Source organism: Molothrus ater, chromosome 4 (assembly GCF_012460135.2).
Source record: "Molothrus ater isolate BHLD 08-10-18 breed brown headed cowbird chromosome 4, BPBGC_Mater_1.1, whole genome shotgun sequence".
NCBI classification, from domain to species: Eukaryota; Metazoa; Chordata; class Aves; order Passeriformes; family Icteridae; genus Molothrus; species Molothrus ater.
Genome location: NC_050481.2, coordinates 60,958,648 through 60,982,311, shown reverse-complemented (window position 1 = coordinate 60,982,311; position 23,664 = coordinate 60,958,648). Strand labels below are relative to the sequence as shown.

Below are 23,664 nucleotides of genomic sequence, written 5' to 3'. Positions count from 1 at the left end.
CTGGTTACAATTCTTATTCCTCAATTTCCTTTAGTGTGATTTAAGGTAATCACATCCAGTTCCTTTGTGTTTACTGGAGCCTACAGAGAGCATAGCTTTTCCCTTATCTCCTCTAACTATGAACATGGCTTCTGCAAAACTGCTGCCTCTGCTCAGTCTCCCTTATTTGAGAAGAAACACCCCCAGTTCCTTCACTCTGTTTTCCTAAGTAGTGACCTTTGTGTTTTCTCCTCAAGACATCCTTCCTCACACAAGGAGCCCAGTACTTCAGCAGAGCAACTCTGCTCTTACAGAAGGGTATTCCTGTTCAAGGATCTCCATGTTGCTGTCTTTTGCAGTGTATCATTCCTGATATACACTCAACTATGATGTATTTGAAAATGCTTTTCTGTCTCACATCACTTCCTCACCTGTCACTCCTCCCACAGTGTTTGTAAAGTGTTTGTATTATTTTCTGTAGAAATTTTAGTTGACCCAGCAGTATTGCATTTTATGTTTCAGATACTATTCAGATTTAAAAACTTTTTGATTCTAATCCCATCTTCCAGTGTACCTGCAGAACTTCCCAGTTTGTTATTATCAGGGATTTTCATAAACATGCCACATACTAAAAAAAAAAAATCATCTCTGTTGTCCTCTAGTAAGCCATTGACTGTTATTTTGAGAGTGCAGTCTTTCTCCTAAACTAATACTTGGAAACTTCCTGTTACTGACACATTTGGGCCATTTACAGTTTAAAGTACAGTTTAGGCAATTTAAGAGGGTCATTGGTTCCATTTTCCCTGAGTTCCATTTTCCTCTTTAAAAACAAGATTTGCTTCTTTATGTATTTTCTATCTTCCATGTGTTTTCAAACAAGTATTCTAGTAGGCTTTTCTGAATTAGTTGCTGCTCTTCATGATACTCAGGTTAATACTGCAGTGACTAACTGAAACATTGTAATATCTGTATTTTCATTAACAATGACAATAGATGCACTAATCAATACTGTGGCTATTAAATTTTCATAGCTTTCCAAGCTTGCTAGTTCTGTTTATCAAATATCTTTCTGTCATCTTTCTGTTTCTGATTTACTTCTAGAACTTTCAGGTGTACCAAATCTTTTTTACTTGCTTTGTTTAAACCTTGGGGTTTTTCCCCTCATGATTTTTAAACTGCTATTGTGAACTCTATCTTTTTAAAGTCCTTTCATACAATCCCTTCAATATCTCTGCAAAATAATGTTCTCATAATTAGAAGGTTAGAGCTTAAGAGTCTTTGTAGGTGTTTTCATCACCTGCCACGATCAGCACTTACCAAGGACTATCTGGCCCAGTCAGGTCTTAGGTAACCCTCAAATTACTCACTATTTACAGTCAGTCCTTTGCTTTGCATGTGGATGACTCTACATGCTCTTTCTCCACTTGATTTCCCTGATTTTATGGCACACAGTAGACACCTCCAAATTTTGTCTCCCACCTACCACTACCTGGATTTATGACTGTTTACCTTCTACCCTGCTGACCACAGAACCAATGTTTATAAATCACCCCTCTTCCCTTCCTCTCTTGACAGCCCTTTCTAACAGGGTTATGCACTTCCACTGCACTACTCCACTCCAGCACAGAACCTCGCCAAATTCAAGGCCAATTCAGTCATGAGATACACAAACACAGTTTTTGTCAGTAGAATTTCCTCATCCCCAAAACCAGTGTCTCAGGCATGTTCAGACCTTAAAACGCCAGAGGTCCTTTTATTTATCTCAAGGACCAGACAGGATGAGCATTCTTTAAGCACACCTGCTGGATTGGAGCCCATATAAAATGTGTTGACAGGAGATGCAGTGTTGGTATATTCACAGGCCATTAACTGGTGCAGACTGTGTACTTACCCATGACTCCACAGCTAAACAGCAGGAGCATTTACTCAGAAGAAAAAGGACTGTACTTTGGGGGGGGCAAGGGAGCTGTGTTTGTGGGGTCTTATGTAGTTGTTTGGGTGGCATGTGCTGGTGGTTTTTTGTAGAGGTTGTTTGGTTTGGACTTTTAAAAAAAATTGTTTTGTTGGTTTCATTTTGTTGTTGATTTGATTTTAGGTTTTTTTAATCTTATGGCTAGATATATAAATATCATTCATGTTTGAAAAAATTCTGCAGGAGCTGTTTGCAAATTCCTGCTGCAAAATACACTGTAATTCTAAAACAAGTGCTCTAATATAGAAGGTAAGAGGGAGGAAACTGAACCAGATTCTCCTACAGTCTTGTTCATAAATAGGAGGTATTTAGAGATGTGTGTTTCCACAGCACATATATAACTCAAGTTTAAGTGATGCAAAACAGAATGTGTTACTATTACACTGTGGTTTATATTAGTATTTTCACATTCATTATTTATGCAAAAATACTGGAAGTACCTCAGAACACAACTCAAACTTTACATTAGATGACTGAGTTAAACAATGACTTTCATTTCTGTCCAAAGTCAAGCATAGAAACACAGAAGGTTTCATTTAAAAAAAAATCTTTACAAATATTGATCTATACTAATAAATCCACACCACAGTGCCTGCTTTTCCCCCATGCATGTGTGTGGGGTGTCCATGAAAAAAGTTGTTCCTAGACTGTCCTAATTCTAGGTATTTTATATTGATTTAGCTTAATGCTCATGAAAATAAATAATATCACTCTTAAAAAGAAAAAAGCTCACACACATCTTTTACAGACAGTTAAGCACAATAAGAAATTTAAATACATGCTCTTGAGCCCAAAAGTCAATTACCTTCAGACTCCAACTCAGGTGCTTAGAAAAGCCTGGAGTGTGCACACACCTTCTTGAGACATGGTAGACAGAGGGGGACAAGTTAACCCAGGCTGTCTGAGCTTAGGGGGTAATCAAGCTCCCCAAGCCCCCCAGGAAGAGCTGAATTGCAAACCAAACTGGAGTCTAGACTGCTGAGAGGGTTGTTGGCCTTCTCAGTGGTTTATCACTTTGAAACTATGAAAATGCCTACAAAATCATGTGACCTGAGCAAGGGAAGCAGTAAGTTTTCCTCTTGCACTAAGGAACTCAAATGAAATGAAATACCAGGGCTTTCTGAACACTGTTCGCTACCAGAAGACCTTTTACAAGCCTCAGAGCTACCATAAGCTATGGTACCACTGTATATACCAGCCACTTACTAGTTTCTTGAATGGATAAGTGGTTGAAGTGAAGATGAGAATAAGCAACCTCACAGAGCACTACGCATCCAGAAAGAAGATCTGACAAGGGCTGGAAGGAACTTCAGGCTCTTGCTGTCACAAATAACTGTAAAATCACTTGTTCATTCATTATGCCCTACTGCATGATGAAGTTAGATTTCACTTACTCCTGGTAAAAGGCAATTCCAGAATCTGTTCTGACTTACAGTCTAAGTTCGTTAAGTTTTTTGAAGACTCTTTCTGCAAGGCCTGGCACAAACACAGAAACTTCCCAAACTCCAGTAGAGCTTTTTGAAGCCACTTCTCTGTTAACCTAACAGAGCTGCAGGAACCAAGATGTCTAGAAAGGGTCTGGAAAAGTCACAAACTTGATTCTCTTGTGCAAGCAGCAGATATCAACTTACTGATGCTGGGAAAAGAAGCAATTAATTTAAAGAAGGATGAGAGAAGAAACAAATAAGGAAGAAGGAAAATAAGAAAGTCTGATTTTGTTAAACAAAAAGGTGAGATTTAGTTTTAGCAAGAGAAAGGTTAGCTTGCCTATGTATGAGTTAATGTTTCAACTTATAACTTGAGAAATATGCAATTGCACAACACAAGCTGGGTGCAACTCTTCAGTTGAAAATGGAAAAACTTCCTCCAAATGTAAATACTACAATTGCTGAGTATGTGCAAGAGGAGGCTGAAGAGGAAAAGAAAATGTACAATGTAAGGAAAAGAAAATGTAAGATGTAACTTATAGCTATCCAGACAATATCTCTGGGCTGGCCACACATCTAATTCATTTTGATAGTTAAATGTTTCTACTCAAGAACAGAGGGAGCTCAAAGCAAGAAAAACTCAGGGTATTTTTGGCTAGAAAGGAATTTTTATCTTGATTGTTACTTAACTTATGGCTACTATTATCAGAAAGAAACCTCTGAGCTTAACCCACAGTTATGCTGAGGCTTCTTACGGTACTGTGGTAGCGAGGGATATTTTGCATCCATGTTTTATTTCTTTTTGGCTCTATGCTGACAATTAAGCCTTTTTACAAGTCTTTCTTTGCTGAAGTTTACATCCAGTAGTTCAACTCCAAATTCTTCTACTTGAAGAAACTATATTGAAAAGACTGACTTCAGAACTTTTTCTTCAGAATTTTAAAATATGTTTGAATCAAAATCAGTAATATTTCATTACTCAAAATTTATGCACATTTTAACATTTTATATGTAAATCAGATAACCTAAAAACCTAAGGTAAACAGATTTTTAAAGTCACATGAGTGTACACATGCATATATTTCTAAAGGTATGCAAGATGACACCAAAATACCTGAAGATGGCTAATTTTTCACAGAATCACAGAACGACTGAGGTTCAAAAGGAACTCTGGAGGTCATCACATCCAACTCCCCCTGCTCAAGCTGGGCCCAGTAGAGCAGGCTGCCCAGGACCTTGTCCAGATGTCTTTTGAAATCTCCAAGGATGGAGACTCTACAGCCTTCCTGGGCAACCAGTGCCAGCACTCGGTCACCCTTACAATAAGCGAGTTTATTCTTACGTTCAGATGGAACCTCCAGTTTCTCTACAAAACTGTATTTTCTAGAGATCTATACAATCACAAACATTTAAACTGAACTGTCACATGACAAACTGCTGGTTATCAGCTGCCAGCTGCAAATTCTGTAATTTCATATATCCACATACCTCTTCATGCTCTCCTGAAGAAACAGGATTATCCTCATACGTGGGGAAATGACACCCTGCTTTACAACTGCAAAACCTGCCAGTCTCCTCACGTGGCTCCACTATTCTGCAGTTTACTTTAGAGCTCTCCACCACTCTCCCTTCTAGAGATTCTTTCATACTGCATTCTAAACAGGGATCTTGGTTTCCTACTGGCAACATCCCGGCCGACTCTTCTTGGGAATCCAATGATGTCTGTGCACTCTTCTCCATTCCAGACTTTTTTAATCTGGGAAGGAATTTTCCAGATTCAAGCTCTGATTTTCCGTAATAATGCCCTTCTTTTTCTGCATCTTCTTCCAGAGGTTTGAGATCTGCTTGTGGATCCTCAAATACATCTACTTGGGGAGGGACAGCAATACCCCCCTCATCTTTTTCTGACTCAAATTCTGACTCGCTTCCACCACCTGGAGAAAGTTCAGATGCAGAAATTGGGCGAAAGTGAGTCCTCGGAGAAATCCGTATAGCCCTGTACTGCGTTCGATCCACACCACATATCCTGGGGTGTAAAACCTCACTGTCTGAATCAGAGCACAGAATCGACTTAGGTTTAAAACTAGGGCTGAAAGATGCAATTCCTTCAGGCTCAAACGAACACTCTACATGAAGAACTTGTGAAAATGGATTGTTCAGGTCAAAGGAAGAGAATGAGTATTCAAGCCCTGGTTCTTCGACTTGAAAGTTCCCACAAGCTCCCAGTAAGTCTTCATGGAAGATAAAAGAAAAACCCTTATTTAATCCGTTATCTCCACTCTTGGATTGCTCGTTCTGTTCAAATGACACAAACGGCCTCCATAATTGCCTGTGCCCAGGGGCAAAGCTATTACCTGGAGTCATAAAAACATCTGTGCCAGCTATTGTCACCACATCGGAAGCTGCACACTGCAGTAAGCTCCCCTTTGAGTGACCAGGTGGCACCACTGCCCATTCTCCATCACTGTTAAATGTTTTGAGCTCCCCATACACACCACCAAGTATAAATGAGTTTTCTTTATCCTGGTTAACATCCCAGGGTTTTGATGGTGTGGTATAGTCACCACCATCTACTTTAGATAAATCATTTGAGACAAAGGCTCTCTTCTCTACATTCTCCTTTTGACCTTCCCAAAGGTGATACTCTGATCTTTGCACTGCTTTATTGGGTTCCTGGAGGGTTTCAACTTTTGCTTCTGTATCCAAACAGCAGCAATAGTTATTTACATCAGTTGAAAACAATTCATCTTCTATTCCTTCTATTTCTACCATCGCTGCAGAATTTCTGTCTGTCATATTTGTCCAAATATCTTTAATAACCCCTGAGCTGTAGCCATCTCCATGTGGACTGCTTTCCCTACACCCTTGTGTAGTTTCATAGTCTTTACTTTCTGCTTTTTGTTCTAGCTGAATACCACAGACAGATTCTAGCTTAGATTTCTTTTTGAAAATCAAAGCGGGCATTTCTCCTAAACTTCTAGCTTGTTGCTGGCAGGTTTCTTCTGGCAGAAAATCTAGAATTTCTTCATCTACATAATTCGAAGACACTCTAGGAACTACATAATTAATATCTTCTGCATTAAATTGCGTGGATTCTTCATATGGAATATTTATAGTCTCATTGTCTGAACGTGTTTCTTCCGAGTGTGACCATGGACTACAGGTTCTTGTTGAAAGATTAGAACAGTGTTCATTTTCATCAAAGGCACTATTTTTGGTCCATATTAGCAATCTAGACTGTGTTTTCCCAAGAATATTAGCAGTGCTACTAGAATCTGCATTTTCATTTCCCAAGCTGAGTGTTTCAAAAGAAAATGGTAAAACAGAATTACTGCATTGCACTTCAAACACTGAAAAACAAGAGTTTATACCAGACCCTTCATTAATATCTGAAAAGAGCTCTTGATTGCCAGCAAGCATGTGTGAATTAAGCATTGTGCTGTCTAGGATGGGGGAGAATCTGATCGGAGAATCTCCTCCAAAACTTTCCCCATCTGCATCACCAGAACTAGAAGATGAACAGCACTCCCAAAATTGAGCTAAATTACTAAGATCTTGCAACAACCACCCTTCAGCACCAACAGAGCTGGTCGAATCAGTCCATATTGCACTTTCCCCTTGCAACTCCATTCCATCTAACACTATGCAACATTCTGCCTCAAAATCAGTTTTTTCTTTACTCTTCTGTCGAATCATATTTAAAATCCGACTCTCCCCTTGCATCGTATCTGAGGCACCAGGATCCAACATGGATTGATCAATATCCACTTCATAGAAGTGCGTTAGTTCTGACAGATGAACATCATCTAAATACTTGTCGTCCTCTGGTTGAGAACATATTGAGGTCCCAGCGAGGTCAATATCCTCATTTAGAACTGCAGGCATTTCTACAAAGTGACCATCGATGAAAGTACCTGCTGCGAGGTATGTTTTATGAGTATTATTGTTGCTAATACAAAGACCATGCACTGATTCAGACAACTCTTCTACAGCCTCTGATGTTACTCCACATATATCTTCTCTGTTGCGGTACGTAGTCTCCAGCTTGCTTTTTCTGCTAAGAGGAACAAAGTACTCCGTAATCGGCTCAGTATACCACAAGGGCTCTTCTTTATATTCCTTTTCATTTCTACTGTCTAAATACAAATCTTTTCCATCACTACCGCCAGCTTCTTTTCTTCCAATTTCTTTTAATGGCCTTTTACCTCTTTTGCACAGTTGTTTGATGGACCCGCTGCTGCTGCTGCTGCTGCTTCCGCTGTGGACTTTTCTATCAACCTTTTCACCAGATTTCACTGACAGCCTGCTCTGCCCATTCCGCCCTTTTTTACTCCGAACCTCTCTTGTTTTGTGTCTTACTTTAATACATTTCATTGATGCCTTGTATTCACCTTGATTACCACTAGAACTTGAGCCAGCCTCGCTGGATCCCGATGACCAGGAGCGGGGACGCATCTTCCCTTCAGACTTATGTCGGACTTGCTTTTTGTACAAAACAGGCTTCTCTTCAACGGTGTTGTTACTGAACTTGTTTTCTTTCTCGTTTTTACTCTTCTTCTGCTGGGTTCTTTCCTGTACAGTGGCAGATACTTTATTACTTCGGTCTTTAGTTACTTCACTTTCACTATTGCAGTCCTTTGGAGAAGATGTATCCGTGCTAGTTGGTGGAACAGTGGATGAAGATGAGGAGCTAGAGTAAGAGCATACTTTGGATTTATTCCATACAGTCATAATTTCCTGCAGGCAAACTGGCTTTTCAGAAAGAGGAGGAAATGCTTCATAGTACCTGAAAGCAAAACAAAAAGGACATTTGGATCGTAGAGCTTCAGATAAGTATTAAAAAACCACAGCAAAACACTACCAGTGTTTTCTAATTGCTAAAAATCTAGTTTGCAGTACATATGCACATGCCACTCACTGCAACATTTGAATGATATCAAAGGGAAAATTAAAATGAGCTTTAAAAGTGCTTATATTAATATATGTTTAGAAATATACTGCATACAAGTAAAATAATTTCCTTTTCAGAGACTACTAAACATCACTGTAGAGAGAAATCTTAGATGCTCACAACAGTGGCTCCAGGTTTATTAGATAATGTGGTAATTCACTACAGTCTTCTTAAATGTTTGATTTAGATGAGAAAGTCCTGAATTTCAGTTTTTAAAATTTTTGTTTATGAAATGAGACATTATCTGTTAAATTCTACATAGTTTGATCATCCAGTTATTAAGAAAAAGCTATTAAAAAAGAGTAGGTTTTGAGTAGTTTAAGATGCTTAATAGCTTTGTGCAAGAGGTACAAGATTAAAATATGCTTTTCTGCAACATTTGTAGTAGTACGTGTTTGGTGGTAGAGAGATTTTTACAGAATCACATATATTTCAATGAAAACTTATTTAAAATTTTTAGAAGTCAGTTAAATAAAATGCACATTAGCACAATCAGTTCCCTGAAGACAGATCATCCATTTAGTAACATTTCTACTAGGCTGTTGCTACTCTTAAGAGATACAGAAGCAGTTGTATCTCCAAGAGAGGTCAATGACAAAACTCCTGGGTAGTTCAGTAACACTGGACTCAGGTACTTGCTAACTAGGAGATCACTTTGGTTATCAAGAGTTTAAAGGTTACAAGAGTTTGTTTGCCATTTCTGCAATAGAAGACAGCGAGATCTGAATCCAGGAAACAAATTATTCCCTCCTTGTAAATCTACATGTCAATTAATGTTGTTTTAAAGGTTTTTGTCTGGTTGATTCAGTCTTCAGGAAACTAAAATAAAGTATGGTTTGAGTTCTGTATATAGTCAAATGAAAGCAGTCTGGGCTTTGACAGAAATTGAACTAGCCCATGGTACGAAATGCTTATACTTAAATATACAAGATTAACAAAAGAAGATGGCTTGAAAAGAAATGTATTTCTTAATATCCACAAAACTCCAGATTCCCCACTGAGTTAACTTCCCTGTGTTAAAATATGTGAATAAAAGAGAAAAGCATCTAAGATAATAATAATAAAAAAAAATGCATACATTTCTACTTGATCCTTTGCTGTGGGAGATAAATCAGTCTCAGGAGTCAAAGAGCCTTCTAACTTTTTGTGAATCTTCTCCTCTGTTTTGGAAGAAAATCCCAAATGCTTAACAGAAAAATTCAAAAAAGACTGTGTACTTTATAACAGTATTTAATAAAAAGCACCAGGATGTATAACCATAATAGTAGTAAAATTTCCATACAACACTGTAAATAACATTAAGAAATTATGAATTACCACCCAAGATTCAAGTTTTTCACACTTGTCCAGTCCTGCAAATCTGATCAAACATGACCAGCCAGCAACTCCATGCAACCTCATGGCTTGCAATGCCCCACTGGGAGGATTCCTGCTGAATGTTTAATTGTTCCAAATCCTTATCTCATTCTTGCATTGCTACAGACACAAAAAATATTTCTTAAAAATCGACTATTTAACTAAATGTTTTCATTATTGGCCACACACTTCTCATGTGTTTCACTAACAGGAAATATCCTTACAGTAATTTTTGAGCTTTGAGTGGATGTAAAGGCATATTTCCCGTGTGAGAGGTGACTGAAGATTTTCTAATTCTTTACATTCAAACCTTTAAATTAAAAAAAAGTGAGACATACTATTTTTTATTTTATTCTTTTCAAAATAAATGTTCAACATCACCTTGGCTCAGAAAGAAATTTACAGCATTATGAAATACTAAGAGCTGACTAATGATTACTGTTTAAAAACAAAAACAGGGAATGGAAACAGCTAAAACCATGCTTTAAGCAGGAAAATGTTTCTTTTATTTACAGCTAATTATACTACATAATAAGCATATTAATTTTACTCTAACTGTCCAAGGCTGCTGCTGTGTGCCTGAGTAAACATTTATGTGTGATGAATTTTCACTAGAGACAACACAACTTTACATTATGCTCCCTCTCCCCTTAGCTTGACATCATAAAGCACCCATTATCATTCCCCTATAGCCCAGAAATTTTAAGTAGTGGTGCTTATTTGGATGCTTTCCACACAAATACTTTCCACATAATTATTTTGAGGCAAACCTGCTCTTTGCAAGTATCAATACACAAAAGGAACAGAATCAAGCATACCTTATTATCATTACTTTTGGTAGAGAGGGGAGATGCTGAATTTGGAATATTTACTAAAAAAGCAGGCACAGCTGGATATGAATAGTTATAGCTTTTAATGAAGAAAGCTCCATTTGTGACTAGCTATTTCTTAGTAAATAAAGCATACCAATACAAAATTGCTTAAATTATTTGAATGAAATTATTCAAATGTATTTTAAAATTGCATGGCCTGTACTAAAAGCTACTGAAAAACAGCCTACTCCCCCACATCCACCCCTGTCCCAGAATGTTGCAGAGCTGATACATACAATACATGGCCTCAGAAGTTTAAACATTTTTTTTCCTCACCTTGCTTACTCTGAAGGTCTTTCAGTTTGGAGCAAAGCTCCTCCACTAACGTTTCAATCCCAGAGCTCTGCACAACAACAAAACCACGTGGGAAAAAAAGAAAAGAAAAACAGAAAACATAACTTACTAAAAAGAGTTTTAATGTCATAAAAATATACCAATACAGTAAACATATCTCGGCAGACATACTGTTCTTTTTGCACAGTAACTACATATGAAAAAATCAACAAAAATTATTCCTAGTATTAATCCAATCCTATAAATACATTAGTTAGAGGTCAAAATGATTCCATGGAACATGAAGATACATTCACACAGAGGTTTCAAACTACAGGTCACATTGTTGCACCATTGGATATCCAAAGCTTTGCAAACACAGCATGTCACATTTACTGCATGGTATTGCTGCAGATTTAGCCAGGAGTCTCAGCATAGAAGTTCAATGACCCACTGATCACCAAGATTCATTTCAAAAAGCTAGGCCTGATCCTTCTGGCTGCACAATTTATACCTGTGGGAATGAGACTGTTAAAAGGATACAGAAGGTGGAAAGGAGAACAGGAGGAAGGCGTACCCACATATGTGGCAGAGAGGGAGAGGAAATGCTTCCACAGCATCTGTATGCAAAACCCTCCCATAGTCTTGCCAATTTAAAATGACTAGGTATTTTTTTCTTTTTAAACATTGTGTTATTAACAACACAGGACAGAAGAGGGAAAAATAAACATCTTCTTCATATTCCTATAAGTCTCTATTCTTCTCCTTTATTCCTCTACATAACAAACATACACACAAAATAGTCCAATATATTACCCACAGAGGAAAACCCCATGTCACTCCAATGGAATAAAATTTGAATTCCAGTCAGTGAAATACTAAAAAGCAACCTAGAGCCTGAAATGACCCTTCCTGTTGGAGGGAAAACTAGGTGAGGTGGGTACTGTGTGGGTATTTGGATTGTCATTATTCAATGCTCAGGAATTGTGCTCAAAGATTGCACTTCACACTTTCCATAACAGCAAACAGAGCTGGAATCACAGCTAAACACAGCAAACTGGAACTAGTGAAGAAGATCCCAGAGGTCCCCTGCATGTCATCCTACAGCTGGGAGTGGTAATGAGGGAAGACCATGCAGCTTATTGTATCCTGTGCACAGTTTCCTCAATATCAACTCCATTGTTGGAAGCCTAGTTCCAATTATACTTGGAGAAATTCACACAAACCCCCAAGAAAATTATCTCATCTTCTGAATTTAACATGGTCTTATTGTGCATATAGTTACGGGACATGTTTTCTCTCCAAAGGCAACGCCGATCAAATATCAAGTTACAGAAATGCACAGAAAAGAGTTTGCCTTACTTTGTCACCCTGGTGGTATAAAGATTTCATTTTTTCAAGATCTAAGAGTTTCTCATCTCTCCTGATTGCTGTCCAGAAATTGCTGAGAAATGTGAATATATGTTGCTAAAGCACAAGTACTATGAAAAAGAGAATATCATTTATTCAGTCAGACTAGCTTGTTTAATTCACTGTCAGAAAACACACTTGAAAAATCATACACTGAAGCCATGATTTATATGCTAACTCTAAACTTTAATTATTTGCAGCCAAGTGAGAAAGAAAGCAATGTTCTATTCCTAATTGTATTGCTGCACTGAAGTGCTAAATATAAACCTTTATACCGCATACTTAACTGAGAATGACTTAGCAATATCAAACTTCAGAAGGCATCTTCTATATCAGTAAATTTACCAGTATAAATTTAATCATTCAGCAAGAACCAAGCAGGACAGTAATACGGACAAAGCTATGTAGTTGTAATAATTTGTCACTTTATGCCCTTACCACTCTTGACTCCCCCCTCCTCCCTCAAAAAGGTCAACAGAGGAGGAGCTGGCCTTGGTTTTCCTGAGCTCCCCAAACTGTCTAATCGAACAGACACCTGTAGCAAACACTCCAAGGAATACAGATTCACCTCCTTAACTTAATATAACATCATGCTAAAAAAATGCCCCAAACCAGCAACAATATTCTTACCATTACATCGAAGAAGCGAAAACTTTTGGAATCAAACGTTTCATTTCCTCCTGGACCATGAAACTAATACTTGAGTCAGCTGACGCGCCGCCCGCTGTCCTGCCCGGCGCTGAAGGAGACAGCGCTCGCTTGAAAAAAACGGGGGTGGGACCCACTGAGCACAACGCCCGGACTCCAGAGACCCCCTGCTCAACTTGCCACTGCAGCACATGAAAACGTGCTGCAGCCTTAATGGAACAAATGCCACGGCAGCTATTTCATATATGGCACTGGTGTTCCCAGAATAGGAGATTTAGTTACTTTTTTTCTTGTTTACCTTAATGCGTTGTAGCTGTTACAACCCCATGGCCTGAAAGTAACACGTTCCAGGCACTGGCTTGGTTCAATAGGACACAGCTAGCTAACAAAGCTAGGTGATCTGCTTGAATTACTTTGCTTATGTTCAAATTCAAAGACAGTCCCCAGTACAAATACTGGAGCACCTTATAAACATTTTGAAATATGGAAGTTTTAGTGCCCAATTATGATTGCTTTTTTAATTCCATCATGAAAGGCTTAAACCTCAAAATTGTCTGGCCCAGATTTCTACCAACCTATTTCTCTCATTCAAATTACAAAGGACAGTGCATCATTTTTAATTCATATTTTTCATTTTGCATAACAATATTTCCGTCACACCAAACACATTTTATTCTCTTCTACTGTTTTTAACATATTTCTCTTTCCTTCCTCTACTTTAATATACATCCAGTTTCACCAAAAGTTTTCTTTTTGGCTTTTTATCAGCTGGCTGCAGCAAGGGAAGGATTACATAAAGGATAGGTGTTATGTTACTGGCATAGGAGTGATGGTGCTAACAGATAAATTAAGCTTCTGAACTCACCCAGCATGAACAAGAACAGTCAATCTGACTGCTGGAGTTACAAGACTCCAATAACCACTGTCTTCCTTACTGACCACCATGACCCTATTCAGAGCCTAATTAATGCAGTTCTGTATAATGAAGAATAAGACCAATTAAAAAAAAAAAAGAGCAAAGCTCACACACATTTTTATACATATTTGTAAATATGTTTGGTACTTCTGACTTCTTTTTGAGGTTGGATTGTTTTTTCCCTAAACACACAAGCACATACATATATATAATGTCAAATATTAAATCAAAGACCTTTTGAACACACTCTACTTTGGAAGTAGAGCAGTCAGAGAAGACAAGTGGTAACTCATTAGCCTCAAGCAGTCCAATTGCTTTTGTATGTACATTCACACCTCTGTATAGCTGCAGAAAATATTCCCAGATGATATTAAATCTGTAAGTGTAGTTACTTCTTAATGTAGTTGTTATAAATTTAAAATATTCACTTATATCATGAACCATGGAGAAATCCTGTGCACCAAACTGAAATTCACTAAAAACTGTTGCCTATGTTAACAGTGGGCACTGGCTTCTGTGTGTTCACAGTTTTGAGTAAGAAGCTGTGAAACATTAGCTCCTCTCATATGCTTGACAAACCACTTGAATTCTTAACTGATATTCACCTCTGCTAGCAGGTTACTTCTGAATATTGCAAACAAGCACAGCACAGTCACCATCCAGAAAACATAAGAAGTTTTTCCTGCATTTGATCACAAACAGCACTACTATTATTTCACATAGCTATACTATGGAACTGAGAAGGAGATTGTTCAACAAATTTTTCATTTTCACTGAGCTTTCTCCTCTTCCCATCACCCAGTAATATCATCTGGTTATGGGTTTCAAATTTCCAACAAAAAAATGCCATGCAAACATATACTTTTTCCTGCAGCTCTGCACATATGCAATAGCCAAGCCTTCTGGACAAAACAAAGGAAAACAAACTTCTGATAGCCAGTAGTTAAAAGGAGATTTTCCACATCTGATAGATCATGAATATAGACATAGTAACTGAAAAATTCCATCAGATTATACAACTCAAAGGGAAGTGCTGTTTTAGGTAGATGCTGTTTGGCTGTAGGTTTTTTGGCAGGTTCAAGTTTTTTGCCTCTAGTCTAACATAAGTTAAAAGCTTCCTCCAGAAGCTTTGAACTGTGCAGTGCAAATATTTACTAAATATGGTTTGTTACTTCAGTCCTGTAAGGTATGGGGAAAGGTCTTTGCCCCTCTTCCATCTTTTTGAAAAGCAAAAGCATTACAATTCCTTTTACTTGAACAATGAAAATAATCACTCATTTGCTATTAGGCTTTTGAGAGCCTTCTAGCTTACACTTTCAAAACAAATCCTCATTTTCTTTTCCCAAACATACAGAATTTGTTTAGGTTGGAAAGTACCTCTGGAGATCATCTAGTCCAAACCCTTGCTGAAAGAGGATAACCTAGAGAACACTGACACTCCTTTCACAAAATACAAGTTCAAGCAATCTAGAAATTAGAGTAAATCAATATATTCATACTTTCAAATCATTGATTTAACAGGCTATAGGCTCTCCAGAGAAGATGGCACTGTGACTGAACCAGGGCCGTTTTCTTGGCACGTCTCCTGTCACCAAGTGCAGGATTAAACAGCTTTCCTATAGGAATCAGCTGTTAAGCCACGTGAACTGAGTAAGGCACAAAATGTGATTCACTGCAACCACACATCTATTTCTATATTTTGTAGGATGATGAGAGAAAGTTAGAAGTCTAGGTTTTCATTTTTTAACATTCTGACACAGTATAATTCATCTGATTACAAGTACTATCAAAAGAGGCGCTCAAGACAGACTGAAGACTAAAAAAAAATCTTGGCTCAAGATCAGCACTATATGAATGAATAAATGAATAAACAAATCAATCCATTAAAACAGTAGCTTCTCTGGGGTGTTCAACCCAGGTGGAGTTCAAAGGAATAAAATAAGATTCCAGCTTGCATTATGGAATTTTTTCCATCATAATAAGGTGGATGACACTAGGAAACATTTAAGAGTATGTACAACCTTTTTGACCCTTTAGACCTAAGAACACAATTAAATCTTTATCTGCTCACTTGAATACATAATGATTTACAACAAAGATATTGGACCAGTCAGAAAAACAGATTCTATTTATTAATGTCTCTTTTTGGGGCTCATGAATACTTCATCCAAAGTAATCTTCAATCAATGTGTGACCTCAGAATATCAATTTCCAAGCAAACTGACTTAATATCACAAAAATCCAAGCTATTTTAAGAAATAAGAGAGCAATAAATCTCCAACAAGGAAATAAAAATACTTCCCTACAGATCTCTTAATTGTGTCTTTGGTATTAAAACAACATTAGGGGAGGTAAATTACATATCTAGCACATTGCTAGGATCAGGCTCAGATTTCAGAGTTATGATTCACCACTTCACACAACACCTTCTAAGAGAGAGAGAGATAATAAATAGCACATGTTATTTACTAATTCTAGATAAAAGAGATCATCTGCCAGCTCAAATTAACTTCAAATGAACATGCTATCCCTAAATGTAGGTTACTAGAGCAGCTAATCTGACTTCTGTTATTTAAAACTTAATTCTTTTAGATCCCTCCCATAGCAGGCTACACTGAAATAGAAGTTATCCCCCCAAGAAAGGATAATTCCTCACTAGAAGCTATTCTTTCTGATTATTATTCATCACATATAAACAAACCTGCTAACTTCAAAGCCACAACAGACTTGCTATCCTTGTAAGCAGTGCTGCTGAGATTTCACTTAATCACAGTACTTCAGCTTGCCCATGCTAAAACGCTCTTATCTGTATCATCAATGAAATGGGAGAAACTTGTAAAGTGTGTTCCCACCAATTAAGCAAAGGCTCTTTTCTGCATCAAGTGAATTGCAGAAAGGACACTTGAATTTTCCCCAGGTGCTCTGCAAAATTTGTTCAAGTTTGCTTGTGTGTATGATAAGAATTCATAATGGACCCCCAACTCAAATTTTTGGTGAAGATGATTGTTCTGCATTAAGGAAAATGATAATCTAATAACACTGTTCTGTGAGGGAACACAGGGATATTCAGGAGAGCTCTGTAACCAACTCCTCTGGCATGTTCCTGGCCACTCCTTTGTGCCTGAAAGACTGTGCTGCTCCTCCCTCCAAGAAATGCATATGCCAGCTTTGCTTCTGTCCCAGGCTTAGCAGAGAAGCTGTGTGAGGACAGATCTGCCTTGCTCCAGTTTGTTCCCATTTTCATTGGAAGCACATACAAGGTGAAATAACTTTTTATCACACTGAACACACACTTTCAGCCTCCAAGACAGTCATCTGTACTATTGGAAATAATGCTTATGAAGCCACTTTTGTGTAGACTAAGCTCCCACAAGGAATTTCTCCAGTTCAATATGTATCTTTTCTATATTGAGAAAATGCATACAAAAATTGGAATAATTATAAGTTTTGTCAACTTCAATTAATGTTACTATTACTGACAGGGAAGAGGCTTCAGTAACAAGACAAATCAGATATGTAGTACTTTGAATATCTATTTAATGCCATAGTCATAAAGCAAAAGAAATTGATTTATTGTAATTAATCTATTCTATGATGGTTACCTTGGCAAGACAAATTACTTTCATTTTCTATATGGTATCTAAAGTTATTTTTAAAATTCTGTTCTAAATAACACTGCATGTTCTGGGAACTGCTAGTATATCCCTTTCAATAAGGGCAACTGGATACAACTCAAAGGAAAGATAATATTCATTGACTTTGTGAAGGAAGTGCTTTGGCATTTTCCAGTAAAAGACTCTGAACAATCAGACACACAGAAATGCTAACTACTGAGCTAGTCAGCATATATGCTTCAAGAACCATCAAGGCTCTTTTGGAATCTTAACTTCATTTTTTTGCTTTAATAAATTCAAATTTTCAACATGCACTTCACTTTTCTGATTTGTTAAGATGGCTTTTACACAACTTGATTCATTCCTGTGATGTCCCATATCTTTACATTACCACTCTCATTCATGTCACTTCTAGTTCTACAAAAATGTGCAATTTAAATCACTCAAGAAACCACCTGATGTTTATAACCTGATTCCCTGGTATCCCAGTGTAGTAGTCTGTGTGTATTATCTAACTAATATTGGCTTACATTAAAGAAGCAGGGAACAGCAGGAATAAATCAGTGATTAAAATTAATTTTAAATCATCTAGTTAAGGTGCCATTCTACTTAAGAGGAAAAGAAAGACTGTTCCCTTGCTACAAATTCCAGAAGTCCATTTTTCTCAGTTCTTTATCATACTGCAAAGCGTAAGGCAGATAATGCAACAGTGACCTAGGCCAAATGTCACACAGATACCATAATCTCTGGAAGCAGCAATAGCTGGCCAAAGTAACCCATCAATAAAAAACATGCTCAGATGTGCAATCATAACCAATTTATTCATTTGGCCTGGACTAGCAGATAATTTCTTCAAAGAAGATTTATGTGCAGAACTGCAATAACTGCATGCATGCCCCACCTCTGCAAATGCTGAAGGCCAGGATGGATGAGGCTCCAAGCAAACTGGTCTAGAGGGAGGTGTCCCTGCCCATGGCAGGAGGCTGGAATGAGATGATCTTTAAGGTTCCTTCCAAACCAAACCATTCTAGAATTCTATGATGCTATGAAAGTTTGACAGTTCTGCACTTCAAGTAAGAAAGATGACAAACACTAAGAAAATTTCAACAAAAATCTTATTTTAGACACATCTCAACTCTGTGCTGAAAGCAAGGCACATTTGAGAATAAAATTATAATTTTAAATTTTTAACAGAAGTGTTCAATAGAGCCACACTTGTTCCTCTACGTGGCCCCATATGATAACACAAGTATCAGAAGAGTTATATTCCCCCCCATGACTCAAAGTAAGCAAAGCCAATGCTCTGTACTGTTAGCATGCCACACCTGAGTAATTTAAAATAAATTACTGTTACAAAGTTTCACCAATTATGTTTCTCTGTTATCTCCAAGCAGTAATTTCTTAGAACAGTGGGATGGAAGGCACTGTGTGTTCTTGTCAAATATATTAGAGTAGTTCTCTTTCACAATTCATCACGGAATCCATCAACCAAGACTAGCTCTTGCTTTAACACGTTGTACACTGTTTCATGTTAGCAGATTTTGAGAGCTTGGTTAGTTCAGAATGGACCACATTGTCTGAACCCTATTATGGCAGGCCTTGGGACACCAGCAGCACTGGACACTAGGATTGTCTCAGGATGTGCTGTGGACCAGCTTAGGTAAAGTGGCCCCCTACACTGGGAGAAGGAGAGTCTTGGAGCACTGGTTTCATCCGTGCAGAAAGTAAGATCACAGGAATTGTCTCCTTTTCTCATTCTTAAAAAGTCCTCCCACATTTCAGCAGAAGGACACAGCAACTGGTTGAACTGAAACTCTGGCACCATCTTGGGGTGCAGCTTCACGTGTCACACTGCAGGTGTTTGGTGACTGAACTGCAACAACACAGCTGGAGACCTGCTTGCTCTATTGAACAATGCCAATTTTAGCAGAAAAGTAGCCAGGTACAAGCTAATTAAGCTTGGATATGTGACCAATGGACAGGCACATAAGCAATTTCAATATTATTACTAGGATATATACTTATTGAAAAGTCTCACATGCATCAGTCTCCATAACTAACCTCTAATTCCAACCTTGCTCCCAGTATCCACCTTGTAAAAAGTAACACACGTGAATTTCTAAACTCTTATTTATTTAATAAATTTCTGAGTCTCAAAGATACTGCCTTCTGTCTTTTTACAATAACAAGACAGGTAGTGACAAGTTTCATTATTCAAATACAAAATAATGTACTTTCAGAACTAGGAGGTTTAAAAAAAATGAACCTCCACTTGCACCTGAACAAACTGATCACGTTTCTACAAACAACAACAATAAAACTAATCACCAAGCTATTTAATGTTGACAGATCAGCTGGTTTTACTTAAAATTTAAGCCAGTAATTTCAGGATAATATTTCTTATTTTTATCAAAGAACTTTTATATAAATATTCCCCAGTCCCAAACATTAGGATTTTCTACCCAATGTTTCATTAGAATGGATATCCCTATCCATCCCTACTTGAGCAGTTAATTGCAAAACAACGTTCAAAAATTTCTTCCATACTTTAGCAGGACAAAAATTAGGACAAAAATCTCTACTCAAGGTCAATATTAACAAGCTTTTTAAAATTTGAGCAATTCTTCAGCATGTCTTTAAACTGCTATTTATTCAAGTGTTTCAGAAAAAATAAACTTTAGAACTACAGTAAGAATAGCAATTGATTGCTGCATTAAAGTACTTGTCTTAAAAGTCTTTCCCACCATCATTCTGTCTCCATTTTCTGGAGAGTTGCAATGTACTTACATTTCCTCTGCTCCTGACTGCATCAAGAGCATCTGCAGCCAAAGACTCATTTATACAAATATAGACAATTTGAGACACCAAAATGCTTGTCACACAAAAAATACTGTCCTCAGAATGTACACCCATTAACAATTTGCATTCTCATATATACCAGATGGTGCCTGTCAGAACCAGGCCTCCCCCCACAAACACACTTAGTCCACAACAGGCTCTGCCATGGCAAAGACACAGAGAGGCAGAGCAGCTTCTCTGACTCTTCATTCTCCACAATGTAGGAAATGTTTTAGAAATAAACAAAAAATTTGGGCTTCTTCAAGTCAGATCTTTGTTTTCAGCACTGTGAAATTAAAACTAGAACCTTGGATTTCTGTCTCAGATTAGTGTTTTACAGCATTACTCTTTTTAACACAAGAGGAAGAACAGAAGTCAAGCAAAACTAAGCTACCAAATGAAGCACCTAAGTATGAATGTAAAATATAAACTAAGTAAAAATGTATAAAGTAGAAGTACCCTAAGAATGAATACTGTGGAAATGAAAACCCACAAGAGGTTATTTCAAAATACTTGTTTCAACCACTAAATGGAAGTCTGACAAAAAAAGTACTTACTGCTATCAAGCCAATTTTCATATAATCTATTTTATCACTTCCTCTCTCCATCAAGCACCTTCTTGAAGTGATCACTCAATTTTAAGGCTTTTGGTTACTGGTAGGGGAGGAGGCAGACTGTCTGCCGTTTCTTAACATGTTATTGGTTTAAATAGTTAAATGCAAAAATCAAAATTACATTAACCATATCTCTGTAATTTCCTATGAGAGTTACAAAAGTTACTACTGACCCTCATTACCTTTTCATCCTCTGCACACTTTTCTCTCTAAAATGACCAGGCTGCTAAATCCTAAAGTCTTCACTGAATTGTCACCCTGCTTTGGCTCTTTTGTGTGTGTTTGTTTGTGTGTGCCTATACCCATGTGTGTATAAATACATACTCTGTCTACAGACACACAAAGGGTAAACACTACCATCACTTAAATACAATTTTATTTAAATATATTCAAGTTGAAATCCACTAAGACTTTTTCCCAATTATTCCCATTAAAGGGACTCAAACTTGCTTGTCTTACTCCAATACTAAGGTTGAAAGGAGAGCAAGTGTTCATCCATATGAGCAGATTGGCATTTCTGCATCCGCCTACTTTGAAAAAGGGATCACAGAAGGTAAGCAAAACTATAAACAAGCTCCATAACTGCCCATGTGGACTATTTATCAGGCCACTTGCAAAAAGAGAACATCCTAATGAACACCTCTACCTCATCTGACAACAAAAAAAAATCACAGGTAAACATTTCTCAGACGATTCAGAAAACTATTTTAAAAAATTCAAGTGCCCTTGGAAAAAAAGTATTTATATGTATCTCAATACTTTTTATAAATATTCCTTACACACAACTGACCTACCATTTCAACTACAGTTCACAGAGTATTTTTAACTTTTTGTAGAGAAAAAACCATGAACATTGTATGGAGCAGCTTGAATGCCTCAGCAGAAATATTATTTTAACATTATCTTTCACAGTCCAAAATCTATTCATTATTCCCATCAGACCAGCACACAAACTCAAATACAAAAACACAACATCAGAAATGTGTTTCAAAAATCAGAAATAAAAGATATCTTACAAGTTACTTTAAAATATTACTAGCATTTAAGTAGGATCACCCCTCCCTTTAATTCTGGGGGAAAAATTGAAAGTCTGCATTTCTTTCATGCAATGCTTGTGTTAAATTACCTACAAAGCAGCTTTAAGTAAAAACTTTTTAAAAAGGGTTTAAAGGTTCGATTCTGTGTTTGAATATACATTATAAAAATTATGACCTGCAATTTCATTAATGACAAAAAATGTGCAAGCTTTATTGTCTGAGCAGGCAACAGAAGTCAAAATAGCTCTGAAATAACTCAAGTCTACAGGCTGCAGATTATAGGTTAATGCTGAACACTAACAAGGTGACAGAGGTCAAAGGTGAAGTTATTTTTTAACCTTTCAGATCTCATGTATTTTTATTCTTTCAAAACTGTAGTTGAATAGTTTCTTCCCTTCTCTGCTAAAGATTATTAATAAATTCACCTCCTTCCTTTTGCTCTGCAACTAAATTTCTCTATATAACATAAATTTAGTTTTAAGTGATGATTCTTGATTTTCAGCTATGCAGAGATGAATCAAGAGTGTAATTTCTGAAGTTAAGAATCAATCATCAGTATTCCTGCAGTCTCTGTATGAGACCTACATTTTATTGTTCATAAAATGAGTATACAAAGACAAACATATCCTCAAGAAAGACATTAGTTCTTGCAATTATTTCTCTGTATTTGCTTCATATTCAAATTAACTTCTATGGTAGTTGGAGTGCTGACCTCAATATTCTGTAACTTTGAAAGCAGAGCAAATTACCAACAAAACTGTACTTTGCATCCCTTTGTTAGGATAATAAGTAATGGGAAAATGGGAGGTCAGAAATCTCCCAGTTAGTCAATTAGCAATTTAGTAACTGAACAAATACTCAAGTAGCTTCACAGTGAGCCAGAATGTGATGGTAATGCTGCTGAAGGTGGTGGGAATAACCACCACATCTTCCCCACTTCCTTGATTACTTTGCTACAGCCTTGCTGGCACGAGGTGCCTGTGCCACAAATCTGACCAGGAAACCTCTCTGGGTTAACATTTCCTCTGTCCCAACCAGGTTAATCTCAGGAAACTGATTCACTTTCCCAAACCAGTTGTGCACATAGCCACCCAAATGCTTGTGCAAGCACAAGCTATGACTAGGAAGGTGTGGAGAGCAGTAACACAACTAGGCTGCAGAGGTGGGGTGGTTTCTTCTTACAGCACTGACAGATCAGAGTATTTATAGTTCTGTAAACTAAAAACAGTTTCTCATTTTTGCTGTCTGAAAAATCTCCCTGGAGAGCTTCCTTTGACTTGTGCTACAGATCATTCTTTCTTTTTAAACATTGCCTTCAACTGCTTCTCCCTTTGTCCACTTGTCTGCTCAACTACACAGTATCTGCTGCCTCTGCTATCTTCCTTCAACCTGCTGCCTTCACTGCTCCTCACCTGCTCTAGTCAGTGCACTTCCACTCCACTTCCACTCAATCATGTAACCTGGAAAGTGAACATTTGCTACTATACATGGCTTTTTATCTAGGAATTCTGGATTACACATGTTGCATGCACAGAACAAGATGGCTTCTGCCCACATGTTCCAGTCCTATCTATCCACACACAACAAAAGGCAACTTAGAATTTTTAGAATTACTTTTACGCAAAGATCTGTGGTAATTTCAACTCAAACTGGTGCCCCTGACAAGAATAGGGAAGGGTTTACAGAAAGGAAAGCATGACACCACATAGTACAGAACCTCTTGTGAAATCATTCTAACATACACTGATATCATGATT

General features: G+C 37.4%; 1 protein-coding gene across 6 annotated transcripts in view; it reads right to left on the bottom strand.

The window, feature by feature from the left end:
• KIAA0232 (KIAA0232 ortholog) overlaps window positions 1-23,664 on the bottom strand; it is a 47,010-nt gene that overhangs the window by 9,591 nt on the left and 13,755 nt on the right. For 5 of the 6 annotated variants that reach the window (XM_054514750.1, XM_036382595.2, XM_036382598.2 and 2 more), the window contains exons 3-5: window positions 10,834-10,900; window positions 9,408-9,489; window positions 4,867-8,164 (exon numbers count right to left, since the gene is read on the bottom strand). In XM_054514750.1, coding sequence (XP_054370725.1) covers window positions 4,867-8,164; window positions 9,408-9,489; window positions 10,834-10,900 — 3,447 coding nt within the window. Of the gene's footprint in view, window positions 1-4,866; window positions 8,165-9,407; window positions 9,490-10,833; window positions 10,901-12,870; window positions 12,940-23,664 lie in introns of those variants that run through there. The other variant, XM_036382597.1, reaches the window with a different exon arrangement.